At 30.7% G+C, this 26204-nt stretch overlaps 4 protein-coding genes across 8 annotated transcripts in view; 3 read left to right on the top strand and 1 right to left on the bottom strand.

The window, feature by feature from the left end:
• The window catches only part of LOC125862319 (cytochrome c1-2, heme protein, mitochondrial-like), a 924866-nt gene that overhangs the window by 104221 nt on the left and 794441 nt on the right, over window positions 1-26204 (top strand). The gene's annotated exons all lie outside the window — the stretch shown is intronic.
• LOC125862338 (uncharacterized) overlaps window positions 1-26204 on the top strand; it is a 533211-nt gene that overhangs the window by 56088 nt on the left and 450919 nt on the right. For 3 of the 5 annotated variants that reach the window (XM_049542391.1, XM_049542393.1, XM_049542390.1), the window contains exon 2: window positions 9116-9676. In XM_049542391.1, the coding sequence (XP_049398348.1) occupies window positions 9121-9522 (402 nt within the window). In that variant the 5' untranslated portion in view covers window positions 9116-9120 and the 3' untranslated portion in view covers window positions 9523-9676. Of the gene's footprint in view, window positions 1-6928; window positions 7009-9115; window positions 9677-26204 lie in introns of those variants that run through there. The other 2 variants (XM_049542394.1, XM_049542389.1) reach the window with 2 other exon arrangements.
• LOC125862334 (VQ motif-containing protein 11-like) lies at window positions 15578-16206 on the top strand. The gene has a single exon (XM_049542385.1). The coding sequence runs from the start codon at window positions 15660-15662 to the stop codon at window positions 16146-16148; it is 489 nt and encodes a 162-aa protein (XP_049398342.1). The 5' UTR covers window positions 15578-15659; the 3' UTR covers window positions 16149-16206.
• On the bottom strand, window positions 22380-26089 carry LOC125862757 (signal recognition particle 54 kDa protein 2; the record flags this gene model as incomplete). The annotated part of the gene is made up of 6 exons (XM_049542893.1): window positions 22380-23010; window positions 23100-23214; window positions 24527-24684; window positions 24819-24919; window positions 25706-25854; window positions 25928-26089. Coding segments are annotated over 6 exons (1026 nt in total), but the record flags the coding sequence as incomplete, so codon positions are not given.

Here is a 26204-nt window from a genome sequence, read left to right as displayed (position 1 = left end):
AATCATTAATATTAATTTGTTCTAGATCATATATTTCATCTATTTCATATCAGGTTTGAGTTGCTAGTTCTAATTCTTCTAAGTCAAATATTTGTTTTCATATCTTTCTTCTTAATTCAATTATTTTTATATCTTTTAGTATATATAAAATCAGTGTTTCATAAGCTAATATCATTTCATCATGTAGATAAGTAGTCATATTAATGCTCTGTTGTTTAATCAATAATTCCCTCATATCATATGCATAACGAATATGATTCATATTAGATTATTATAAACTAGATTATTTTCAATCATGTTTTCCTGTCACTATTAACATCGTACTTTCAAAGGTACTTTCTTCCTAACAGCGCCTCAACTCTGTTTACTCCCCTCACGGTTTCCTTGCCTATGGTTTCAACTTTAGTATGGCATAGTCTTGGAAGTTTTTCCTTTTTTCCTCATGTTAACAAACTAGAAAACATGCTTCAAATAATTCTAGTATATAATAACTAGTATGAACTTATTTAATCATGCTATGATATTCAGGAATCAATAGATTTAGCTATGCATAATCATAAATAGATATACCCTGTTTTTCTAATAGATCTGGTATATTTTGCTCCATATCTTAGATTAAAACTTGATATTTATTTGAGAGTATTTTGTTACAAAGAGGCTTGCTTTCCGTTGAGAAAGTCTTGCCTTAGATGTGCCTAATGACTCTCTATTTATACAAGTAGAGATGATATCTCCTATATTCCTTACTTTACATCTATCCTACTAGCACTAACATTATTTTACTACTTTACAACATTATTTTACTACTTTACACTTGTCTGTCCACTAATTTACATACTTTTATTATTCCTGCTCCACTAACTTACTTTTACAATAAGACGAACAACTTTAATTTTTCTTTTACATACTTTTATTATTCCTACTTCACTAACTTACTTTTACAATAAGACGAACAACTTTAATTTTTCTTTTATCTTGTCAGTCTCTTTTTATCTTTTGTCAATCTTGCTTTTTATCTTGTATGGTGTCTCTTTATTCTAGCTGGACAGCTGGAATTACATTATCTTCTCCATAACACTTCGAGCATTGATGATCTGGGTATCTGTGTCCAATAGTTTTGCAATAGTTTGTCATTATCTCTGGTGAAATAAAATTCTTTCGTATCGCTCTTGTAGTTGGCTGTTGTTCTAATTTTAATAAGCTTAGTATCCATTGTCGTATTTCTTCCATATCTGCTTCTCTAATTTCTATGAAATTTGAATATATCATAGTTTGTTCCCTTGCATAATAGCTCCATACTGAATTTCCATTTAGATAATTGGTTGTTAACTCGTTCAAAATAGTAGCTATTCCAATAATCCGCTTTCTTGCATAAAATTTTGGTATCTCTATCTTTTGTATCTCGTCTTGTTGTTCCATTTTTTCTGGTATTATCATTTCTCTAGTTAATCCAATTTTTATAACTTGTATGATATGTTTAATTTCATCATACAATATTTCTGCTGGTGCTGAATAGAACTTTATATAAAAAAGTGTTCCTTTAGTTATCCTTTTGTAATGCATAAATGCTTTATGTAACTCTGGTATCATTGATATCTCATTTCCTGTTTGGGTATATACGGTACTTAACAATCCATAGTTGTAGCAAGTTCCTACTTGATTTGTGCTTGTTCCTGGTTGTGTAATCAGCTTATTATATCCCTGTAGATTTTGTGTAGTGTAATCTTCATGGGATTTTTTTGTATTTTTGGACTTTGGATTTTGGTTTAGAAAGGTCTGTATTTTGTGGATGTTTTCTATGTAAGCTCTGGTTATATGGTTATAAGTCTTTTTGTTTTGTCCTAGGCTTTCTTTATATGTGTTTAACTGAGGTGGTATGAATAATGGATCTTTTTGGTTTTTTGGTATAAATGATTTTTCGAATATTTTATTCATATTAGTATTAACATATCTGGTTTTATTTTCTTCTTTTGTTGCAGATGTGCTTCCTGTAGCTGCATGTAACAAATCATTATGGGGTTTTAGGTGTTTCCCAACGTCACCTTGTAGCTCTGGAATTTTTAAGTCTTCTGATCGACTTAGCTCCGCATTTTTATAATCATGCTGCTGACTTTTTATTTGTTGTAGCTCTTTGTCAATATTTTCTACTTTTGTGCAAATTAGGTTCATAGCTTTGAGTATTTCTTCTATAGTATTTTCTTTTTCAGTCTGTGTAGCTTTGTTTTGAGATGTAATCTGCAATAACATTCTTGTTAGTACATATTATTTCTATTGTAAATCTAAAATTTAATATATTTAATACTAGTCTTCGTATCTCTTTGGTCGTTACTGAATCTTGTACCTTTCTTGTTATCCACTATTTTACCTACGTATTATCTGTTCTTACAATAAATTTGTTATATACGATGTATGGTTCAAAGGCTAATAAACATTTATATATTGAATATAATTCTTTTTTATTTATTTTCCATTTTATTTCGGGGTTTGTAAATGTTCCTGAATAATATCTGCAATGATGTTCCACCTTTTCTTTATTATATCTATATTTTAATACTCCTCCGTAGCTTATTTCACTTGCATCTGATTCCACTATATATGTAAATTTTTTATTTTCATCTGGAAAACATAATTTAGGTAAATTTTTACATAATAATTTTATTTTTTGTATTTGTTTTTGGTCTTTATTGTCAAAATGATACTCTACATCTTTCTTTAATTTCTTATGCAAAGGTTTTAAGTTTTCTGCTAAATTAGGTATATATTCTCTTACTTGATTTACTAATCCTAGAAACGATTGTAATTTCTTTTTCGTATCTATTTCTTTGTAACTGTAATCATATTATCTATTACTGTAACAATTTGTTCAAAGGGATTTTCTATCTTTATTCTATTTATCTTATTTTTTGCTGTTATTTTATGTTTTGTTGTTAGTACATATAGATTTTTACATCTTGCTGTAAATATCTTACTCCCTGGGGCTAACTCTATTCCTGACATTTTCCAATATAATACTAGAGATTTATCTATGTTTCTATCGTTTACTGCTACTGAATAATTGGCGCTTATTATAAATTTGAATTTTTGGTATATTAGATTTCCCTTTACTGCACTTATTATACTTTTTTCTATAGGTTCTACTATTCTATCGTCTGCTAGGTATATTTCTATTGTTGTATCTATTCTTTCTCTGAAACATGTTTTTATTAATATTTCTGTTCCTCCTAGGTGTACATATTTTATTGGGTCTTTAGCTTTAATTTCTTGTATTTCTTTGTTTATTATTCTTTTATTTATTATTGGTATTTTCGCTTTTCCTCTGGTATATTTAAAATCTATTATGTGTTTTTTTTGGCTTACCACATAATATTCTTGTTTTTGTCTTTTAAATAATTTTTTTATTATTGGTACTTTAAATATTTTTTCTACACTTAAGTCTAGTTCTTTTCCTTTTATTTGTTCAAATATTACTTTTTGTTCCGTAGATTCTTCAGTTATATGATCCTCTTGGGTTATTATTTGTACGTCTTTTTCAGTCATCTATATTATTATATAATTTATCTTCTTCTTCGTTTACTTCATTCTCGGATAATTCATATATACTATCATTACTTTCTAGCTCATAATCTATATATTCTATTTGTGTATATTCTTCTTCATTATCGATTATTACTTCAAATATTTGTTTTTTCTTAGGATTTTGGGGGTAATTTACAATTTTTAACTAGGGAAAATTGTACATAATGGCAAAGTATTAATTCAAATTAAATGGTATAATCACACTTTGATTTAATTGTGTCCTGTAGCAAACTGTTTGCCAGCGCCTCTCTCCCTCAAACTCTCGCTCACCACTCTCCTCTCTCGCTCACTCCCTCTGTGCTTGCCTCTCTCGCTTTATACAACAGAATTGTATAAATTGCGTTTATGTTTGTATAAAGCGAGAGAAAATTGTATATACACATGCAAATACATATATATTCGTCCTATACCCTTATAATTATACAATAAAAATATTCCCCTGCCCAGTTCTCTTTTGCCTTTCTCTCTTTCTCGTTTTATACAACAGAATTGTATAAATTGCGTTTATGTTTGTATAAAGCGCGAGAAAATTGTATATACACATGCGAATACATATATATTCGTCCTATACACTTATAATTATACAATAAAAATATTCTCCTGCCCAGTTTTATGTTTGTATAATGTATAATTTATGTTTGTATAAAGCGAAAGAGAGAGTGATTTTTGATATACAAATATTTTTGTCAACAATTTATACAAACGAGAGGCTAACAACAATTTATACAAATGGCTTGCCAGCGAAATTATACAAATCTGAAGAAGAGCCAACGAATTATACAATTGCTTCTTTTTGTATATATGTATAGCGAAATAGACAACTTTCAATTGTATATGTATATCGAATTATACATATATATGTTTGCTATGGAACACAATTATGCAAATTTTGCTATAGCATATAAATATGATTTTTTTGTTTGCTATATGTGAAAGTTGTTCTTTTAACTATATGTCTTAGTTTTCCACAATTATAAGAAGTATATTCAGTTATTTTTTTCTTTTGTCTAAGTGGTCTTTTGTTATTATAATTTTTGGATTAATTACTTGGGTAGATCCCTTTTAAAAAATAATTACTTTATTTAAATATACTCTCTAATTATTATCATTTATAGCAATATATAACAAAACTATGTATTTTATTAAATTTATGTTTTCTCTCTCGCCTCCTTTTTCTCTCTCGCCTCTTTACATTGAATCAGATTGCAATGCAATTCACGTTATGCGTGATTCTCATGGATACACAGATGAAGATGCAATTGCAACTTCTCTCAAAACTAGTAAATAGTACTCTATTTAATTTCTCTGCTCTCACTTTTCTATAAACTCAATAGTGTCTTTCCTATTACTGAATCTATATCCGAAATGAACCTATTTATTAGTGATAAAGCTTGTACTTGTAAGATTCATCATTGACATAAAGTTCAATTTTGCTATATAAAAACAAGCATTCTACTTAAACCAATTGCAATGTTCTGGACATTAAATCTATGTATTAAAAATGTATAATGCATATATTATATTGTATTATAAGTATATTATAAATTACTTGGGTTGTGATCACTAAAAAGAGAGGGAAGTTAGCAAGCTGTATTATAAATATATTGTTAATGAATAAAACATGTATTATACATGTCTTATAAGTGAAGTAAAGCATGGCCAGATTAGTCTTTTTTTTTTCTATGCATCAGCAATAAACTACGAAATGAATTAAACTTGAATTAAAAATGTATTACACACATATTAAAATTGAATTAGAAGAGAAATAAATATGAATGAAAAATGTAGCAAATGAAGGAGTAGTCAATGATTCATAGACTGAATAAAACTTGTATCAATAATTAATTAGACAAGTAATCCAATCGTAACCAATGAAAAAACATAATTAATTGCCAAATGAATTAAACTTGAATTAAAAATATATTACACATATTAAAGTTGAATTAGAAGCGAATTAAACATAATGCAAAATGTAGTAAACGAAAGAGTATTCTCTAAAATATAAAGTGAATAAAACTTGTATCAATAATGAATTAAACAAGTAATTCAATTGTAACAAATCAACCAATAAACTGCAAGATGTATTAACTTGTATTAAAAGTGTATTACACAAATATTAAAGTTGAATTAGAAAAGAGAATTAAGTATGAATAAAAAATGTAACGAATGAAAAATCAAACAATGATCTATAGAATGAATTAAACTTATATCAATAATAATTAAACAAGTAATCTGATAATAACAAATAGTAAACTACAAAATGAATTAAATTTGCATTAAAAGTGTATTACACAATATAAAAATTGAATTAGAAGAGAAAATTCTAAATAAATGAAAAACGTAACTAACGAAAGACAAGACAATAATTTATAAACTGAATTGAACTTGTATTATTCATGAATAAAACATGTATTATATGTGTCTCATAAATTATTTTGGTTTGTATCATGAGGAACATGAGTGATGTTTGCAAAATGTATTAAAATGTAGTGTGCATGTATTATAAATGTATTATAAGTGTGTTACCTAAATCATTGTGTTGGTATCACTAAGAAGAGAGTAAAGTTTGCAATATGTATTATAAATGTATTGTTCATGATTTTAATATAATTATAAAACATGTTTAATACAACTTTAATACAATTGCGATACAGTTCCATAAACTTCAGTTAATTCGAGTTTCAATCTTATATTTCTCCTAAAATCAATTATAAACTTAACCAAACCCACTTAAAATAGAGATATATGACATTTTCAATTATTTGTAGGATCAATTAACACATCCAAACTAATCACGAATTCATAAAATTCATATAATGAATTCAAAATTTGAAGCTTTATAATGACCATCAATGGTGAATTCTTGCTGCTATAATTTTAGAGATTTGAAATTTCTGTTTGAGAACATGATATTGTACAAATTTTTATTTTTTCTATTCCTCTTTGTTGTGTTTTTGGTAAAAATAGTGAAATCTGGGCAAAAACTGAGTTGAGAATAATTATTTAAATGCAAATTTTAAAAGAAGTTGAAGAAGTGGAGTAAAAAAAGAAGAGGAGGAAAGAAAGAATAACACTGAAAGAGACGAAGAAGAAGAAAAATTAAAAGAAGAAGAGGAAAGAGAAAAAAAGGGTAGGCGAAGCAGACTAGATTGTACAATTTTTTAATCCAAAAAATTGTTATATTTAGTTACAAAAATTATATTGCCATAGATGGTAAATATTTTTTTAATATAGCATATTTATGTGATTTACCCAATTTTTTATGTAGTGTCTTCTTCGAGGTCTCTACCCCTACCTCTACTGATCTTGTCTTGTTTTCACAATTTAGGTTTTTTTGACAAAGACAATTTAGGTTTTTGAAGCCTACAATATAACATCGCAAGCTTCTCACCATCTCTACTCCATCCACACCATCGTCTCTTCGCTCTCTCTGTAAGTCATACTTCATTTAATCTATGAATCTTATGTTCAATTCTGCATCTGCATTAAATTTTTTGTTTTGTGTATCTGTGTTTGTACACATCCGAAAAGATGGGCTACATGTTATGCAGACATCTCAATGTGGATGCAATTCCAGGGTCTATCTGTTGAATCTTATCGATTTTGAAGTGTTAATAATTGGATTGTGAACTTAATATTTGTACATATTCGATAAATTTCTTAATACAGAGTTATTGGATTTCGTAGTTCATGTTATTGCATGTGATAGGCACTTTTGATATAGTTAAACAGCATAAAAAGAATCTTAAAGACACTCTTGTTCGTCTTCAACTCTGAGATCTGATCTGGCTCATGGAGATTTTGAGACTTGGACTTGGTCCTGAGAAACCGAAACCTTGATTGTTATAGAAGGCTTTGACTTGTAGAAACTCTCTGAACTCTGAGAATTTAGCATCCCAGAGGAGATGGCTGTCTTGCTGTGTGTGTGGTGGTGGTTGGGGGAGGGGGGGGGGTAAGCTTGTGTTCAGAGCACCTTTGCCAGATGGGCAGATGTGAAAGTATAGATTGTGCTAGTGTTCAGGAGCGCTATAGGATTAGGCACTCACTGCTGCTGAACTAGTGAAGGTTTGATTCTATAGGATTATGCACTCGCTGCTGCTAAACTAGTGAAGGTTTGATTCTTATGGTATGAATCTTCTTAAAGATTTGTTGAAGGGCAGGACATTGTCCTTCATTGCAGATTTACCACCTCTATTTTGGGGTATTTTACGGCCTTACCCCTGGTTTATTGCCTACTTCTCAAAAAGTGAAGTCATTGGTTTAGATATATCTGTTCGGATCAGACCAGGATGAATAGAATTAGTTTTACCTCTTGCTCAGATGTAACACTCATGCCGCTGATATATGTTATGTGTGAATGGCTATAATTATTCTATTAGGCTATTACCTGGTGTCTGTACTGGGACATCTAAAAGGAAATTAAAGTACATGCTGATATTTTGTTATTGAGGAACAATCTTCAATATAAATATTTATGTACAGCCGTGCCATTTGTTAGTGCCTTTGATAGAAGATGAAGTTAATACACACAGGAGGCATGAGTCCTTGACCTCTTGTAGGACCAATCTGCTGTCTTGATGAAAGTTGCTAGCAAATGAACCTTCTTTTGTGTGTCCTACCTCCTTCTCTGCTCTTATCTGCCAGGGATGATAAGATATCTATTATTTGCGTATTCTACCTTTTTCAGTTGTACTATTCAAGTTTAAGCTATGATTATTTTGCCAGTTTTCTGGAACCATGTCGTGTCTTGGTTTTAACTTTATATTGTGATACAAATGTCATGTCTTGGCAACAAATGAACATGCTCCTTGAATTATCTAAGTAAGAATAACATGAAAGGAGACATTCTCTTGCCAAGAGATTTTCATCTACGCTTTAATTCCATGTAGTTACAGAAGAAATAGTTATCTTGTGCAAGTAACTCTAGCATAGTTGAATATATCAACCAACCTGCAGCAAATGCATGCCTTGTTGTATTGGATTTAACTTATATATTCCAACAGTATAAAATACAATTTATTGGTGTATTTTCACTCGTTGTAGGATGACCTGTCTTGTTTTCCAGGTTACGTATCCCACTTGTTATGCACAGTTACTTGTAGTTATCTTTGAGGTGACCGGTGACCTCATAGTAGTCAGGCTTCTAGCTCCGCCTGTGGAAACAAAACCACTTCACTTAGGTTCAGATCCCAGTAGAGATGGAAAAAGTTTTATGTCATGTATGTGCTGTTAGGTAGTAGTATGTACTCGGAGGATTAATTAAATAAATAAAGGTTTAAAATCAAATTGAATAGTAAATTTGATGGTTGGCTCAAAGGGACTTCCTATGAGAGGATCTTGTATTTTCAAACTCTTATTTTGTTTTCATTCGCTATATGATGTGGCATCCTCTTACAATCATGGAATAACCTTAGAACTTTCTCTTGATAACCTGCCTAATTTCTGTACATCTCATTTTAGTATGCCTTGATGGACTTACATGTCTAAAATTCGACGTTGTCAGAAAGATCAAAGAAAAGTTATATGTATTTGTTTCCAGGACGAATGGCTGGAAAAGCTGTAAAGTCTGTAGCAAAAGCAGTTGGGGAATATCAATATCCATGGCAAGAAAAGTTAGTAAAATACAAGGATGAGCTTTCAAAGGGAGTTTGGGGTTACTGGGAGCTTGGAGCCTGGAAACCTCTGGGGATCAGTGCTCGCCATCGAGCTCGTCTGCGCAAGGAAGTTGTTCTTGCTGGACAAGATTGGCCATACGATCCAGCGAGAAAGGAAATGAGAACAAAGCAGAAAGGGCACAAGTGTGACAGAATATCAGCAGAAAAACGGGCAAAGACAGCTGAACTGATGCAAAAAATGCCTGAAATGTTGGCTGATTATAGGAAGAGAAAGTGGGAAAGGAAAATGAAAGCAGAAGAAGATGCTGCCAGAAAATCACTGCAAGAATAGGTTTTACCATCCTTTCTTTTTCAACAACATAATGGACCAAAGATATCCTGCTCACTTGCCTTGTTCTTTTTTTGTTCTGTATTTTCGAACCGTAGCAATCGGCGGGATTCGCCTTGATAGATGTGAGTTCAATAACTAGTGTTTTGTTTTTCTTCCTATGATCTTATTATGAAAACAGACAAAAAGATGTGTTTATGGAGCATATCGAGTAATTAAGTTGTTAAGTCTAATTAGTTTAAACATTAGATTAGATGGGCAAATGAATAAGAAGAAAAAAGAGATCAAGGTCTTAGAACTTGTTTGGATTAACTTATTTTAAGTTTTTTTAAACCTAAAATAGCTTTAAAACACTTTTAGAAGTGTTTTTATTAAGTTAAAAAGTGCTTGTAAGCACTTGGTTTTGATGCAGACATCAAACTGTGTTTCGTTGTTACATAATTTCATATGTTAACAATTTAGAGAGTAAACTTACAATATTATATTATATTATAAATAAAAATAGAGTATGAATGTATAATTAAAAATGATAAGGATAAAATAAGGTTATTAAATAATAATCAAAAACAAAGATGAGAAAATAATAATAATAATTAAAAAAAATTAAGAAGCAATTAGACAAAATCGATTTTTAATAAAACGATGCTTTTCTTTTGGTACATAACAATATTTAATGATATAATATAGTAAAATTTAAGAAATAATTAAAATAAAAATTATTTTTAAAATGGAAAAGGGTCAAAATTGCCCCCGAACTATATGAAATAGACTATTTATACCCTTCGTTACATTTTGGGATAAAAAATGCCCCTACTGTTATCCTAAGAGATCACAAATACCCTCAAGAGTTAACACCTCAAATTTTTGTTGACGTCGCAAGCCACGTGGGGCTAATCATTCCACCTAAGCGTTGCCAACTAGGATTCACTACAAAAGAACTAGACCTTTAGCGGCAACAACAGTCACCACAAAAGCCCAGAAAATCGTCACTAAAAGTTTTTAACATTAAATTCTAATTTTGTGTTTTTTTCTTCATTGTTTTTAAAAAACCAAATATGATATCGATTAAGTAGGAGTTTGAAGACACTATGTGTTTTATTTTTATGTCATATGTAAATGTATAAAATGTACAATGATGCATTATATATATATAGTAGGAGATTTGAATCGAGAAGTAATTTTGATTATTTTTCGTAATAATATTGGGTGTTTTTAATATGGATATTGCAAGTTATTTATTTTAGAAAATTAGGTCGCAATCGAAAATTAATTATCATATTTTTTTGTTGAAAAAATAGGTTTTACTAACGAATGGTTGTTGGAGCCTTAGTCGCCACTAAAAATCACTCATAACCTTTAGTGGCAATATTTTGGGATTTTGTGGCGACAAGTTCTTTTGTAGTGAATCTTAGTTGGCAATGCTTAGGTGGAGGGATTAGTCCCATGTGGCTTGCCACGTCACTAAAAAATTGGGGTGTAACTCTTGAGGGTATTTGTGGTCTCCTGGGATAACTGCGGGGGTATTTTTTATCCCAAAATGTAATGAAGGGTATAAATGGTTTATTTCGCATAGTTCAGGAGCAATTTTGACCCTTTTCCGTTTTTAAAATAATAATATGATATAATACACTAGGAAACAGCCATCCAAACAAGCTGTTTAGTATTTTTCATGTTTCACTGTTTCCTGAATAGAGTTAGAAGCCGTAATATTTTTCATCTCCTTCCTTGTTCTTCAAGGCCTATTTTATTCGATCAAATTTATATCAATGCAAAAGTCATTATTTCCAATATAGTGCATATCAAATTCATAAGTTGAGATGAAAATAATAAGTATATTTTTATTCTTAATCAGAGCTTTTGAGTTTGAGTCTTGAATTTTATCCTTAAAGTGAAATTTTTCGATGTGAATCTGAATATGCAGACACTAAAACGATAAAAAAGACAGGATGGAAAACAAAAAAAATAAAATCAAATTCACTATATTTTAATTCCTATAATTATAACAAATCATTTGATCATAAGTTAAATTAAGTGCATTTATGTGGATATACCATTGGGGAAAGATTGGATCATGTCATAGATGTCTTGATATATACATATTTTAATTAGATTTTATTTTTCTTTTTGTTAAGAAAATAAGAAGGAAAGGAAGAAAAGAGGAGGCTAGTCCCGTGAGCAAAGAAAGTCTAATGAGAAAGAAAACCAAAAAAGATAAAGAGGAAATTTCTTAAATAACCACTAAAAGTAATTTAATTATGTTTCATCGCTATAGTTTGCTAATTACGATTCTTAACTACATGTTAGAGGAGGAGAGAGGCAAGCGAGATAGGGAGGAGGAGGAGAGAGGCAAGAGATGTATATGTATATGTATAATTTGTATTTGTATATGTATAAGAGAGGAGAGAGACAAGAGATGAACAAAGGAGAGAGGCACACATAATTATAGCTAAAAAGAGGCTGCAATTGGTAATTAATTTAAACTATAACTATATTAGTTAATTAACTAATATATATTTATTTATCCGCTTAATTTCCCCAAAAGATAAGGCAATTCCGCAAAGAAATAGAAATCAGCAACAAAGAGTAAAAGCAAAGAAACTTGTACATCCATATATCCCCAACATTAGGCATAATATGGGGGGAGGGGGGTAGAAATTCCTGATATAATTAATATTTACATTACTAGGTCATTTTATAAATAACTTCTTATGAGGGCAAATATTAAATGATCATTTGAAAATTGATAGAATATTTAGAATTTGAAGTTTAAGAATTTATGTGTTTGCAATCTCAAGTAAATATAATATATAATAACTAAATTTACAGTAAATAAAATTATAAACATTTGTTGTACGCTAAACAAAAATTATTAGGTTCTCGTTAATTCAATGTTGTCCAGATATTAAATAGGACAAATAACACAAATTCATTAGTTTAGGGCTTAATTATGTATCTTTCAGTGAGTTCTCAAAATTATCATTCGTCCCATATTTTGTTCGTCAAATTAAATACATATATCCAGTGCATCCCAATGCATGTATATTTGGTCAAAATTAGGTATAATTTATTCTAGAAATACTATATCCAAGTGTGTAATCACATGTATCTGACTCTCTCGCCCACCTCTCTCCTATCTTGCTCGCCCCTGTCCTATGTCGCTCGTTTCTCTCCCCTGTATTTCAGAATGTATTTGATATTCCAGATACATGTATCTAGTGTGATTTACATGTATTTGAGTCTCTCAATCACATCTCTCCTATCTTGCTTGCCTCTGTCCTATGTCGCTCGCCTCTCTCCCTATGGATTTGTATTTCATAATGTATTTGATATTTCAGGTACTTTTATCTAGTGTGATTTACATGTATTTGAGTCTCTCGCTCACCTTTATGTATTTGTATTTAAGAGTGTTCTGGTAGCAGAAATATGTGTATCTAACTTAAAATCTAGTATGAAATTATCAACTAATTTGACAATATGTAATTATTTCAAACTATAGGGAAATCAATTACTTTCTCTGTCCCATTTTATGTGACACTCTTTCCTTTTTAGGCCGTTCCCAAAAAAAACTCCCTCCGTCCCATTTATGTGAGATAGTTTGACTCGGCACAAAGTTTAAGAAAGAAAGGAAGACTTTTAAAATTTGTGATCCAAAATGAATGATAGAAATTTGTGTGGTTAAGGGTAAAATAGATATTTTATAGTTAAATTATTACTTAATATATAAATATGTCATTCTTTTTGGGACTGACTAAAAAGGAAAGTAAGTCACATAAATTTAGACAGAGGGAGTATCACTTTACTATAATTAGAAACAATTTAACTTCAAAAATCTCCATTTATCCTTAATGAAATAATTATCAGCCATACAAATATCTAATGATTGTTTTAGACATAAATTTTAAAAATCTTCTTTTTTTCTTAAATTTCGTGCCAAGTCACAGAATGCCACATAAACTGAAACGAAGGAGATAAATATAATAGATATATTTATGTAATTAGACAATTTTCCTATTAAATAACCCAGTAAAACTACATTAATATATAAAAATCATATTATATAAACGGGGTTGTGACATTTTAATAGTCTAGGGGGTAGGAGTAGTATTTTAAGGAAAGAACTCAAAACTATGTTGTTGTTGTATTTTTTTTTTCAAATGGTGTTTGAAGTTCATATTAGAGCTTCGACTAAATTTGAATCGCGCATTGTAGGATTCATTTGAAGATGACACTCCTAATATAATTTTTCCCATATCCATTGCTCAAACCTGAAATCTCTAATTAAGGATAAAACGATCTCACCACTACACTACAACCCATGTTCAGTTTGTTTTTCAATGTGTCAAAGTTCCTTTACCTCACGCAATCTAAAGCAGAAACGGAATTCAGAGTACAGAGAAAGATTCCGCGTCTCGACGTGTATCTACTATTTATGTTTACTTCTTTTGTTTTATACCAATAAATAATTTAGTGATCAAATGATTACACTTCAAAGTCATTAATATCATTGATTGTATATCAATCTTTGTGGCCACGAAATATCCAACTTTACATTTTCTACCTTTCGATATAATTCGAAAAATGAATTAAGAAAATTTAATCTCTATTATATTATACGTAAAATAAAAAGTATTATAGTGTTATATATAATTTGATTTTACGCAAAAAAAAATTTGAACAAACTTTTTTGTCCTGCTAATTATCATAGAGAGAAATATTGAAATCATTTTTAAATTTGATACGAAATATAAGTTTTATTTTTGAACTATTGACAGCCTTAAAATCATATTTTTACTTGACTAACTGAACTTAAATACACTCCTGATCATGCAATATTAGTGAAATACACTCTTAAATTCTCGTCAAATTTATGGGTGTTTTTAACACTTTTCTTGATTTTAAGAGTTTCATGCTCCTACAAGAGTTTGAGACAATTTATTATGTCATATACTCATGTTGTATATTAAAACTATCAATAATTCGGATACAATTTCTTTTTTACCCTCGTATATTTAAGCTCATCATTAAAATATTTCATTGCCAGCTCATTCCCATTTAATTTCTTTGTTTTTTTCCCCACTCCTATTTACACTTCAAATTTCAAACTTTGCAACTCCATACCGTATGCCCCTTGCTAAAATATTTTCTCAAGATCGTCTCAATTTAAATGGAATAATTAAAATTTTGAGAGTCAGATAAATTTTTTTATTGAATTTTTTTAAAATATTTAAATTATTAATTATTATAATTTTAAAAAAATAATCGGAGATTTTTACGACTATATTCTTTAGTCCATGCGACAAAGAATTATAACGTGTGGAGTGGAAAATAATAAATCATGGATTATATTAAAAGTCTAACTTCTTAATATTGATGACTCTGTAGAGAATATTACCTTATGAACTTTCTTAGAAGATAAGGCAACCGACTTGCCACAACATTTTAAATCATATTGAGAACATTTACTCATCAAGTCAAATTTATATAAGTATGTATTAAAATGGACGGATTGACTGAATTTAAGAAAATTAAAGTAGATTGAATTAATAAATAAACGAGTTATTAACCTGTTTTAAAAGGGTCAGAATTTGTTTGTATGTTTTTAAGTATTTAAAATAGTTAATTATTACTCCATTCGTCTCTAATTATTAGTCCACTTTTAAATTGACACACCTATTAAGAAAATAATAATTGACATAGTGAATTTACAATGTTACTCTTATTAATTATGAAGTAGATGAATTACAAATTTAAGATGTTCAAGAATTTCACATTTTTCAAAATTAATTAATTAAGGGTATAATAAATAAAACAAAAGTTTGTCATTTCTTGATTTGTCATATTGAATCAGTATAAAAGAAAAATTGGACAAGTAATTAGGAATAAAATAAGTATGATTCATAATATTTTTTCCATAGTTTTCATATATATCAAAAAATTCTATGTCATATAAATTAAGACGGATGAAGCAAATCCAACTCAAGTACAACCCTAGGGGGAGGGCCATTCAACTATATAAACACCAACACACCAAGCAACTCAATTTCTTCTTTCATTTTCCCCATCTAACTTTTATGCCTTTCCATCCTTCCCACCCTTTTTCTCATCCTCCTCCATAGATATATATATTTCTTCAAGAAACCATGACTTCAACCTCTAAAAACAACAACCAACACAATAATATTGTGATGAACATCTCATGTAATAACAATAATAATAATACAACTTTTGTCCAAGCTGATTCCTCTAACTTCCGTTCCGTGGTCCAAAAACTCACTGGTTTTGAATCCAACAAGCTCCCCATCATCGATCGAGCCCCGTCATCGACCTTCAAGTTACACGAACGGAGGCATAGTACAAGAAATCTTGACTGTATTTTTACAGGTAAGACCACGAATTTGTCGAAAATTAGTAGTAGTAGTAGTTTTCTTGCATCTCCAGTTTCACCTCTTGAAATGCTGACACGTGGAATAAGTCCAAGATCAACCATGGAGGAGGATGAAGAAGAAGAAAAAAGAGCTATAGCTGAGAAAAGATTTTACTTGCATCCTAATACTCCTAGAGCCTCTCAACCACCTCAACTCCTATCTCTATTTCCTCTTCAATCTCCTAAATCCACACATCATTCATAAATTAATAGCGTAACTTTAACTTGACCTCAACTGATATATAAGTAGCTAGATATTTAAACTTAGCTCGAATAAAGTTGAACAGCTAAACATATGTGCTACGTAGGACAATACATGTGGATACTGGTTCAACTTTATAAGTTTAAGTATCAATTTGTGCATGTTGGAGCAGTTGAGTCTTATAAGTTAAATGTTTATGTATTATGTTCAAATTAATTGTAGGACGTATTATTCACTTTATTTATTTATTTATATATAGACACAAGTTATATTAATCATGAAGAGTATTTTGTGTTAATTCTGATGTTGTAGTGTTGGGTCAATTTTGGATTGAGATTATATTAAATAATATTTGAAGATGTACGCTTCCACTCTTTCTTTTTTAATTTCCCCATTTGTGTTGCACTCTTTTTTTAACGAGGTACAAAATGTGTATCGTCTAACATTTTTTCCTTTCAAAATAGTTATTTTTTTTCTTCTCGTTTTATTTTATTATTTTAATTTTAGCGTTAAGGTGTGAGTGTTTGCATAAGGAGAAGGGTGAATTACAAACATGGACAAATCTAATTGAACTTATCATTTTTATATATCACAAACATTACTTTTCTCGTCTCATATTAATTGTTTATTTTTGTCACACTCCTTTTAAGAAATTCGAAATAAGAATAGCAGTTTACTTAATTAATTGGACATTAACCGATCAACTGTTTGACCAAGCTGCTTAGGAATTGGTATTTAATTACTAGCTATTTAAATTTTAAACCATAAAGAAAAAAGGAATTAAAAGAATATCAAGGCAATATTGAAAACTTTCTTTGTCCTTTTTTTAACGTTTAGTTTTAATTCCCTTTGAACAAGTCTTCTACCAATTTCAGTTATGATTATAGTTTATAACTACTACCAAGAATTTATGAAATCATTAATTAATTGTTATATCACTAACATTTATTCAAACTTTTAGTAAGTCTATATATCTTTGATTAAGAAGTCAAGTGAAGGTACAAATCAAGGTCCTTAATTGTTTGACTCCTAAACCTTACTTAGAAAAGTTGAATTTGGCTAATACTTGCTGCAAAGGTTAATTACTCATTCAACAAATACTTTTTGTACCACTAATAAGTCTTCATTTCACACTCCCATGTTGTACATTTTTACAAGAGGAATTATTTTTTTTTAATTTCTCACTCGGTGTTCAGAAGATCATATTGAAGTTTGACTAAATTTGGATCACGCACTGTAGTACTCATTTGTGGGTGATATTCCCAACATGATTTTCTCCATACCCAGGACTTCTCAATCCATCTTTTATTTTTTGGTTGTTGTTCATGTTGGCTTAGCACATATCTTAAAAAGTAAATATAAAACAGTAGTAATATTATTATATCACTCTTAATTATTTATTAAATGTTGAGAAATGAATAATACTTCATATTAAAGATAAAACAGGTATAAAATGATACATTTTGTCTTTGATTTTTCAAAGTAGGCATATATTTTTAGTATAACTAATGGACGGAGTATAGTTTATTTTGTCTATCATTTTGCCAATGGACACTATCTGTATTACTCCCTCCCNCCCCCCCCCCCCCCTCTTTTTTTTCAATGACAATAAAATATATTACAATATTTCCAATATAGGTACAACAATTTATGTAACACTAGAGCAAGTGTGAATTTAAGTACCAACGGCTACAATCTCCAATTCAACGTTACGTTGGTCTAGTTTTTATTTGTTTTTTTCGAATTCAAATCCATTTATTTTACATATAGATATAGATGAAAGTGGTCCAAATCCAATATGTTGCTATGCCAATTCAAATTAAGTAGTACGTGCATTGAGTTCAATAAATAGCCTCACTATCTACGATAAATTTAAATTTGGTACTTCATCCTATATATATTACAATAGTTACTACGTACATGTTTAGAAATGATATTGCTTTCAAGTAGATCATTATGTTTGTTGAACTATATATAAGTAAAATCCCCTTTAAGTCACTCAAAAAGAAAAAGAAGTAATAACAATATATTCAGTATAATTTCACAAAATAAAGTACATGAAAGAAGGATAAGCATGCAATGAAAATCTTTAGAAAAGAAAAGGTTTTGAGGTTCAAAAAAGGATTACTAATATTCACAATATAGCTTGCCTTGAATGGTCATTTCTACAACCTCCGTTTCAAAATAGTTATCTTATATTTTTATTTACATGCTGTTTAAGAAAGAAAACATTAATTCATAATGGTAGCTTTTTGATTGTTTTACTTTTAAGAAGTCCCACATCGGTAGAGGAATATGAATTTGATCTCCTTGTACGAACTTGGACAAACCTTATATTATGAGCTAGTTTTTGAGGTTGAGTTAGGCCCAGGTGTTATATTTTCACATTTATACTCTTAAAAAGCGTAAAATAATTTAAAATAAATGAACTATAAGTATTTTGAGACAAAAAGAATAATTATTGGTGTGCATTGATCGATTTGGTTCGGTTCGATTTTATGTATTATTAGTTTGGTTTATCGGTTTTCAGTTTTTAAATACATCAAATCAGTAAGATATTTTTATTGATTTTTATGTATCGATTTTTAGTCCTTAACGATTCAATTTTCGGTTTAACCAATAAGAAAATGCTCATAAATTATATGCTTCTACAATAATATAATTTGGCGCGACAAAACAATAATGTAACTTTATGGAATGCTAATAAATTAGAAACAAAATAGTAACTACATACAAAGAACTATATAAATGCAACACAAATAAAAGAACTAGGATAATAATGTTAATTTGAAGGCTAACGGGAAAATGTAGTAACCAATACGATATTTATTATTTATGTAGGGGTAAAAAAGTAAATTACTATTGTCTTAATAAGTTACCGATTTACCAAATAACTCAATATTAAGAAATTGATATCAAACTTATAACCCGATAATTTTATTTCGTAAAACCATTAAAAGCACATTAACTCCATAGCAACATCTCAAGAACATATTTTTAATTTAATTTACTGATCGATTCAATTTTTACACGCCTTTAAAAACAGTAACTAGTAATTTTGTGGACATGATATGTAGTTTTGACAAGAATTTAGAGCCCGTTTGGATTGACTTAAAAAAACAGCTTTAAGTCAAAAATAAAAAAGTCAAACTGAAATGAATTTTAAGTCAAAAAAAAGAAAGTAAAGGGAGACCTATACTTTTGGTTTTTGACTTATTTTAAGTCATTTTAAACTTATTTTAAGTCATTTTTTTACCTTGTCAAATAATTTTTAATTTATTTTAAATTATTTTTGACTTATTTTAAATTATTTTTTATATTTGCCAAACACTTTCAGAAGTTAAAGACTGACTTGAAAGTATGTTTGACCAACTTTTAAGTCAATCCAAACACTCACTAGTAGAGAAATGTTTGTTATATTCAAAACGTGTCTTGTAGAAGAGTTACGTAGTCGACTTTAAGAGGACATAAAAAGTAAGAATTTTAACCTTTGGGGAAGACTCTGACGGGTCTTATTTCACACATTGCCATCAAAGTTAGATGACAAATTAGTCTTACAAGAAAAGAACAATATTATATATTATATATATAGTATACTATATAGTTAAATTCTGCAATATATTTTGTCATCCACTTCTGTAATCTTATCTGGTCCCTCACATTGACAAGGGTGTGGGGCAAGTGTTGAAAATAAGAAGAAAATTACAACACAAAATAAAAGAGTCAATTGGAAGTTTTCTAGACTTGTATGGAATTATATTTGCATTGATTTTTTTGCAGAAGGTTCAAAAATGTCCTTAACGTATTAAAAATGATTTAAAAATATTTTTCTGTTATTTATTAAATTAAATTTATCCCTTTTTTTTTATTTATTGGATCAAAAATGCTTCAAACCTATAGGTTAAGGACATTTAGACCCGACTGTTAGATTTTTCTATATCTAATTAGTGGGAGCTTGACAATTTAAAATCAAGTAGGAGCGGTAAATCTTGGATTTGACGATTATGATGTCATTATTATTGAAAATGTAATTTCCTCGAAAGACGAAAGTTAATGTTATTAGTCTACATTCCGTTAAAGTAATCGGCGGACACTATCGAGAAATCAATACAATTTTTTTTTTATGTAATTGAAGGACTTCCAACCATTTTTATTTTTTTTTAAAATAAAATCGACAAACCTTTGTCGGTTATTTTACATTTAAAATAGCAATTTTTTTAATTCTAATACCATCTTCGATTTAATTTAATTAATTGATAGAGGCTATCGAAAATATCCAACGGAGTCCATTAATTTATTTTTTTCCGACTACAATCATTCTTGTCCCTCGAAACGCGTTATTGATTAGTAGTGCACTATCTAATGTAAACTTACCATTATTTTTTAGTTAATAAGATTGAATTAAGATCTATATTAAGTTTGAGTATTTTTGGATATGAAATTTCCTTTGTTAGGAAGGGTATTTTGAGATTTTTTGACGTGAATCTGCATTTAATCAGACTTAATACGGATCTAGGGACAGAAAACCAAAAGAAAAGAAGAACAAGTTTTTTGGCACAAATTTAGGTAGGTTAGTTGAGAAAAGAAAGATGTCTACAAGACTACAACTTTGTCAAATCATATATTGCTTTCCACCTCATTTTATTATGGTAACATCATACCAGTATATGGAGCATCTCTTTTTCTATAATTTGGTTATATATATAATTCTTTTTAAATTTATGTGATATAATTAAAATTTTAAGAGTTGATCAAGTTTCTTTTTTACGAAAATTTGTTATTATTTTTAAACTATTAACTGTTTTTACTTGTTAATTATCTTCATTTATAATATTTTTACATTCACAGTCAAAATTAAATACTCAAATCTCAAAATTTAAATTGTGCCACAAAAATTGAGGATATATATATATGTGGTGATTGATTTTGAATAACATGTATTAAGATGCCTAAAACAGAATAATTCCACTGTGAGTAAGTCAATACTTTCACATCAACTATTTGGGGGTTCCTTCCTTGAAATTAAACATCTGTTTTACGTGCCATTTCTGATGGTCTAGATTAGTTATTATGTCCATACCTCCCAAGAAACTTCTTATATTGTATTTAGCGAGAATAACTGTAATTAAATCGGAAAAAAGACTTCACTTTAACTCAATCAATGACGTCTACTTCATAAGTGTCAAGGCAAAATATATCACCAAAAGAAAAAGTGATGGGAAATTCTAGCCATTTCACTCTACCTGATTAAAAAATAAGGGTCTTGTCATTTTTCTATATAGGTGTGCGTAAAGATTTCTTATTTTATTTAGGGAAATTTTCAAAATTATACAATATTATACTTGAAGAAAAGTATTATACATAATGTATAAACCTTAGAATAAATAAGTGTATAATAGTGAAGGAAAGGTATTTATACATAAATATGGGTTAAACCAGATAACAAACTCAAAATATAGGGTACATGGCAATAAATAAATATTTTCTCCTAGTGTACGTAGAGCACAATTTCCCCTTTTATCATGTAATGGGGTATTTGCGGAAGAAAAGTTTGGACTTGTTCGGTTTTGAAATTTATCGGTTCGACTTATTGATTAATTATAGATATGATAAATCATTATAGAATCATTTAGATATTGGCTTATCAGTTATGATTTATCGATTCAATTATCGGCTTAATCATTAATATTTGACACAAAAATAAATCATTGAAAATCACTTGGAAATAAGGTGAAAAACTAAATGAAACATGCACGTGAGTTGACATATTATATCTTGCTCAAAAGTAATGACACATTGTAGAATAATTGAGAGTTTGAAACAGCAAAAAATAAAAGTATGAAACTAAACCAAAGTTGAGGACTTTATATCCCGAATCGTATAAATATAACTTTAATTTACTAACGGATTAAGAAAAAAACTCAAATGGTTAAGAACCAATAACCTGATAATAAAAATTATTAAAACCGTTATCAAAATCATTAAATCGATAATCCATTATCGATAAACTAATAACTTATTTTTCAGTTCAGATTATCAGTGAAAGAGGCACAATATGTGGAAACTACTATTGATTTTCTCTTGTTAACCATGAAGCCCACTAGACCAACTAATCGAACTCGCATCTTGTAGGGGAGATAAAAGGATCATTTTTGAAACCTTTCGTCAAGGGTGAAAGGATCACAACCATTCCACAATACCTTTTGGTACGTGGCGCTCTCCAAAGACAACATGTTGAGAGAAAAAATTGACAGTTATAATGCTATACTCAACAATTTGTACTTGTGAAACATCCCGCTACAAAAATACAAGAAGAAAATCATCAAGTTACATGAATCATACTAAATCCTTCTATTGACAACTTGATATGATCTGCTTCCTAAAATTTCAAAATCTATGACCCACTAATACAAGGAGTAAGAGGAAAGTCTGGGGTTAAGATGTTCTTTACCAGTTAACAAAAACAAGAGATTTGCCCACCTAAATTAGCCTTGAGTTTTAACTTGTTAATTGTGCTTTCATGTTTACTTGTCCCCACCACCAAACATACCACCCATACCACCCATCATGTCCTTGGCAGAACCCATTTGCTTCATCAAGTTCTGCAACCCACCCATACCGCCTATTTGTTTCAACATCTGGGGAGGCAAGACTTTGCTCATGTGTTGTGCATTCATGTTTCGAGACAAGGCACTCATCTCTCCCTTCTTCGGAATCTTAAGTCCCTTCATCTTACTCCACATCTTAGCCAGTCGTTTGTATTCCTCCATCATATCCATTACCTCATGCACTTGGTGGCCGGACCCCCTAGCTATCCGCATAATTCGGGAGTCGGTCATAAGCTTTGGGTTGGAAGTATCCAATTCTGCAATTGTATTAGAATTTGAAATCGAAACATGGAACTAAATTCAAAAACCAACTAATGCATGAAAATTATGGAATTAGATCACTTGCCTTCATTAGTCATTGAATCCATCATTGTCATGTATCTTTTAATTTTTGCCTGGCTTTCATTTTCACGTCCTTTTGGCATCAACTCTGCACTGAATCCTGGAAGCATGGAGAAGACCTACACTACATAGAAACATCAGCAACATGTAAGAAGATATCAAGTCAACTTCTAGCAGGGGAATGAAACATGCAACTATGAATGAGGGAGAGAGAGAGAGAGAGATGGGAAAGAGTGGTTGAGCAAAAGATTTAGGGTTGACAAATCCCTTCCAGTTGTATTCAAGGAACTAGCAAATGATCGTGAGCTTGCTCTAAGTTATCAATTTTTATGGTTTATGCACAAATCATACCCAAGAGAGGAAGCTTCAAGTATCTTACGTTCATAATCCAAGGAAACAGGAAAATTGATGATGACGTCACACATCGAATTAAAGCGGGGTTGGTGAAATGGAGGCTCACATCTAGGGTACTGTGTGATAAGAATGTCTTGTCAAGGCTTAAAGGTAAGCTCTACAGAGACATGGTTAGACCAACATTATCGCATGGTACAGAGTGATGGCCAGTCAAGAACACCCACGTTCAGAAGATGAATGTAGTAGAGATGAGGATGCTAAGATGAATGTGTGGGCATACTAGGAGAGATATAATTGGAAATTAAGTTATATGGAGTAAGATGAGAGTGACCTCTATGGCGGACAAGATGAGGGAAGCGAGGCTAAGATGGTTGGGGCATGTGAAGAGGAGGGCGTAGATGTGCCAGTAAGGAGGTGTGAAAGGTTGGTTGCAGCAGGAGTTAGGAGAGAGAGGGGTAGGCCGAAGAAGAACTGGGGTGCTTAGACAGGACACGACACAACTTCAGCTTACTGAGGGCATGAGGTATGACGGTTGATGATTAGGGTAAAAGATTAGTAAATAGGCAAGTGTTGTCGCACTTTATGTGGGAGAGGCAGGGGTCTAACTTCCTCTCCTCTCCTTATTAGTAGTAATATTTAGTAGTCGCGTAGTTTCTTATTCTCTAGTGTATTACTGTCTGTTGCTTCATTTGCCTTGTATCTTGCTGTTTTGCTGTCATATTTTCTTGCAACCCTGCTCCAATAACTTCTCTATTGAGTCAAGGGTCTATCGGAAACATTCTTCATACCCCCTTCCTACCCCACAAAGGCAGAGGCGATCTGCATACATCCCCCCGACCCCACTTGTGTGATTACACTGGGTAATGTTGTTGTTGGTATCAGAATGAGAAGAATAAAATAGCAAACTAACCTAAGAGATATACAACAAGAATTATAAATGTAATATAAACAATGGCATAAGCGCAACTGATGAAACTTTTCCAACCCAAATGTTAAGGAAGTTGACACCAAAAAGCAAAAACTACCGAAAAATAGAGTTTCAGGAAATAGAAAATTTAGAGCAAGCAAGTAGCAAACCTGGCCAATGGGGCCCATTTTAAGTATGTTCTGAAATTGCTCATACATTATCCTCAAGGTAAAATGTCCTTCCGATAGCTTCTGAAGAAGTTCAGGCTGTTGATCCATCGGGACAACCTCATGTATCTTGTCCATGAACCCAGACCAGTCACCCATGCCTAGTGGAGAGTGACACAATAGGACAATAGACATCAGCAACATCTAGTACCTCAAATAAGCAGAGATGGTTCAGGGTTAAAAAATCAAATTGCAGTAGAGAGATGAAAATGTATCCAAGCAGAGGGATGCAAACCTAAAAGACGGCTGACAAATGGCTTAACATCAAAAACGTCAAACTCGTCCATGTGTTCACCAGTTCCAATAAAAATGACGGGACTTTTTGTTGCAGCAACTCTGCATGGAAGAGTATCATATAAATATATCTTATTCACTCCCAAAAATAGGTTATAAATTTCATTGCATAAAACTATTTGTTGAAACTAATTCCACTTTAAAAATTTAAAATATGAAAAAGAAGTGTTTGTAAGCGAAAGATGGACATATTGGATCAGGGAAGTTGAATTTGTGGGTTAATCAAGGCTTTAGAAAAAATGTATATATCCTAGACAGAAAACAGTACAAGTTGTGGCTTTAGTGCTATAGGAACCAAATCGAAACCTTGAAATTTCAAGCCTTAACCAGCATCTAATTTTTTTTCCATACAAATTGCATTACTTGTTTGGATCAACTTATCAAATTTGTCACATGACGGAGCTATCAAGCTCAGAGAGCACTACTGGGCAGTGGCTTAACGTCGTCCAGATAATAATCTTTTATTTTTGATGGGTGATAAAGGATATTAATTTTCAACAGGAACATGTTCTATAGCTCAGATGAGCGAGATTATAGAAAGAGATGTTACCTGACAAAAGAAACAAATTAAATTAAATGACTGTGACTGACATGGCAAATAATTTAATCCTTGAAGTTGCCCAGACATGCTCGAAGGCATATTTAATGTAGTTGCACAAGAGTGCTCATTATCAATAGAAGGCATACTTTATAGGTGCTACATCAACAGGTTGTTGGTGGGAGGTGGCAGGTATCCCGTGAAATTAGTCAAGGTAAGCGCAAGCAGTCCTGGACACCATGGTTTTTCTCAAAAAAAAAAAGTGCTACAACAGCAGCAAGGGAACTTACGCACTGAGGGCACCACCTCCTTTTGCATGACCATCCATCTTAGTAACAATTACAGCGCCAACTGCAACACTTTGCTTAAATGCTTGAGCTTGATCAAAGGCAGCTTGACCAATACTGCTATCCATAACAAATATCACAAGATCTGGTTTCTGGGAAAAGAAACAGGAAGATTAGCATTTCTTATTCAAGCTAATCATATACCTGGAGCATAGTAAAATATACCGTTGCTTCAGCAACTTGTCGCATCTCTTCAAAAAGAGCAGCTTCTTGTTTGTGGCGTCCACTGGTATCAACAATTATTAGATCACAATTTTCCTTCTTAAATGTTTCAACACCATCAACTGCTATTTTCACAGGGTCTGACTCCGTGTAGCTGTTGCAGAAACATAAATTAAATCAAAATACAACACTACCTATAGTTTTACTTAGAACAGAAATGTAGTTCACCACAACCTAAATGGTTAATTACTAATAGCAGATTACTCAATCCATTCAGAAA

Source organism: Solanum stenotomum, chromosome 4, assembly GCF_019186545.1.
Source record: "Solanum stenotomum isolate F172 chromosome 4, ASM1918654v1, whole genome shotgun sequence".
NCBI lineage: Eukaryota > Viridiplantae > Streptophyta > Magnoliopsida > Solanales > Solanaceae > Solanum > Solanum stenotomum.
The sequence above is the reverse complement of the archived record's forward strand: the minus strand, read 5'-3'. Positions and strand labels throughout refer to the sequence as shown.

What these genes read in the sequence shown, in the direction of transcription:
- LOC125862334 (XM_049542385.1), top strand. Translation starts at nt 15,660, where the DNA reads ATGACTTCAACCTCTAAAAACAACAACCAACACAATAATATTGTGATG.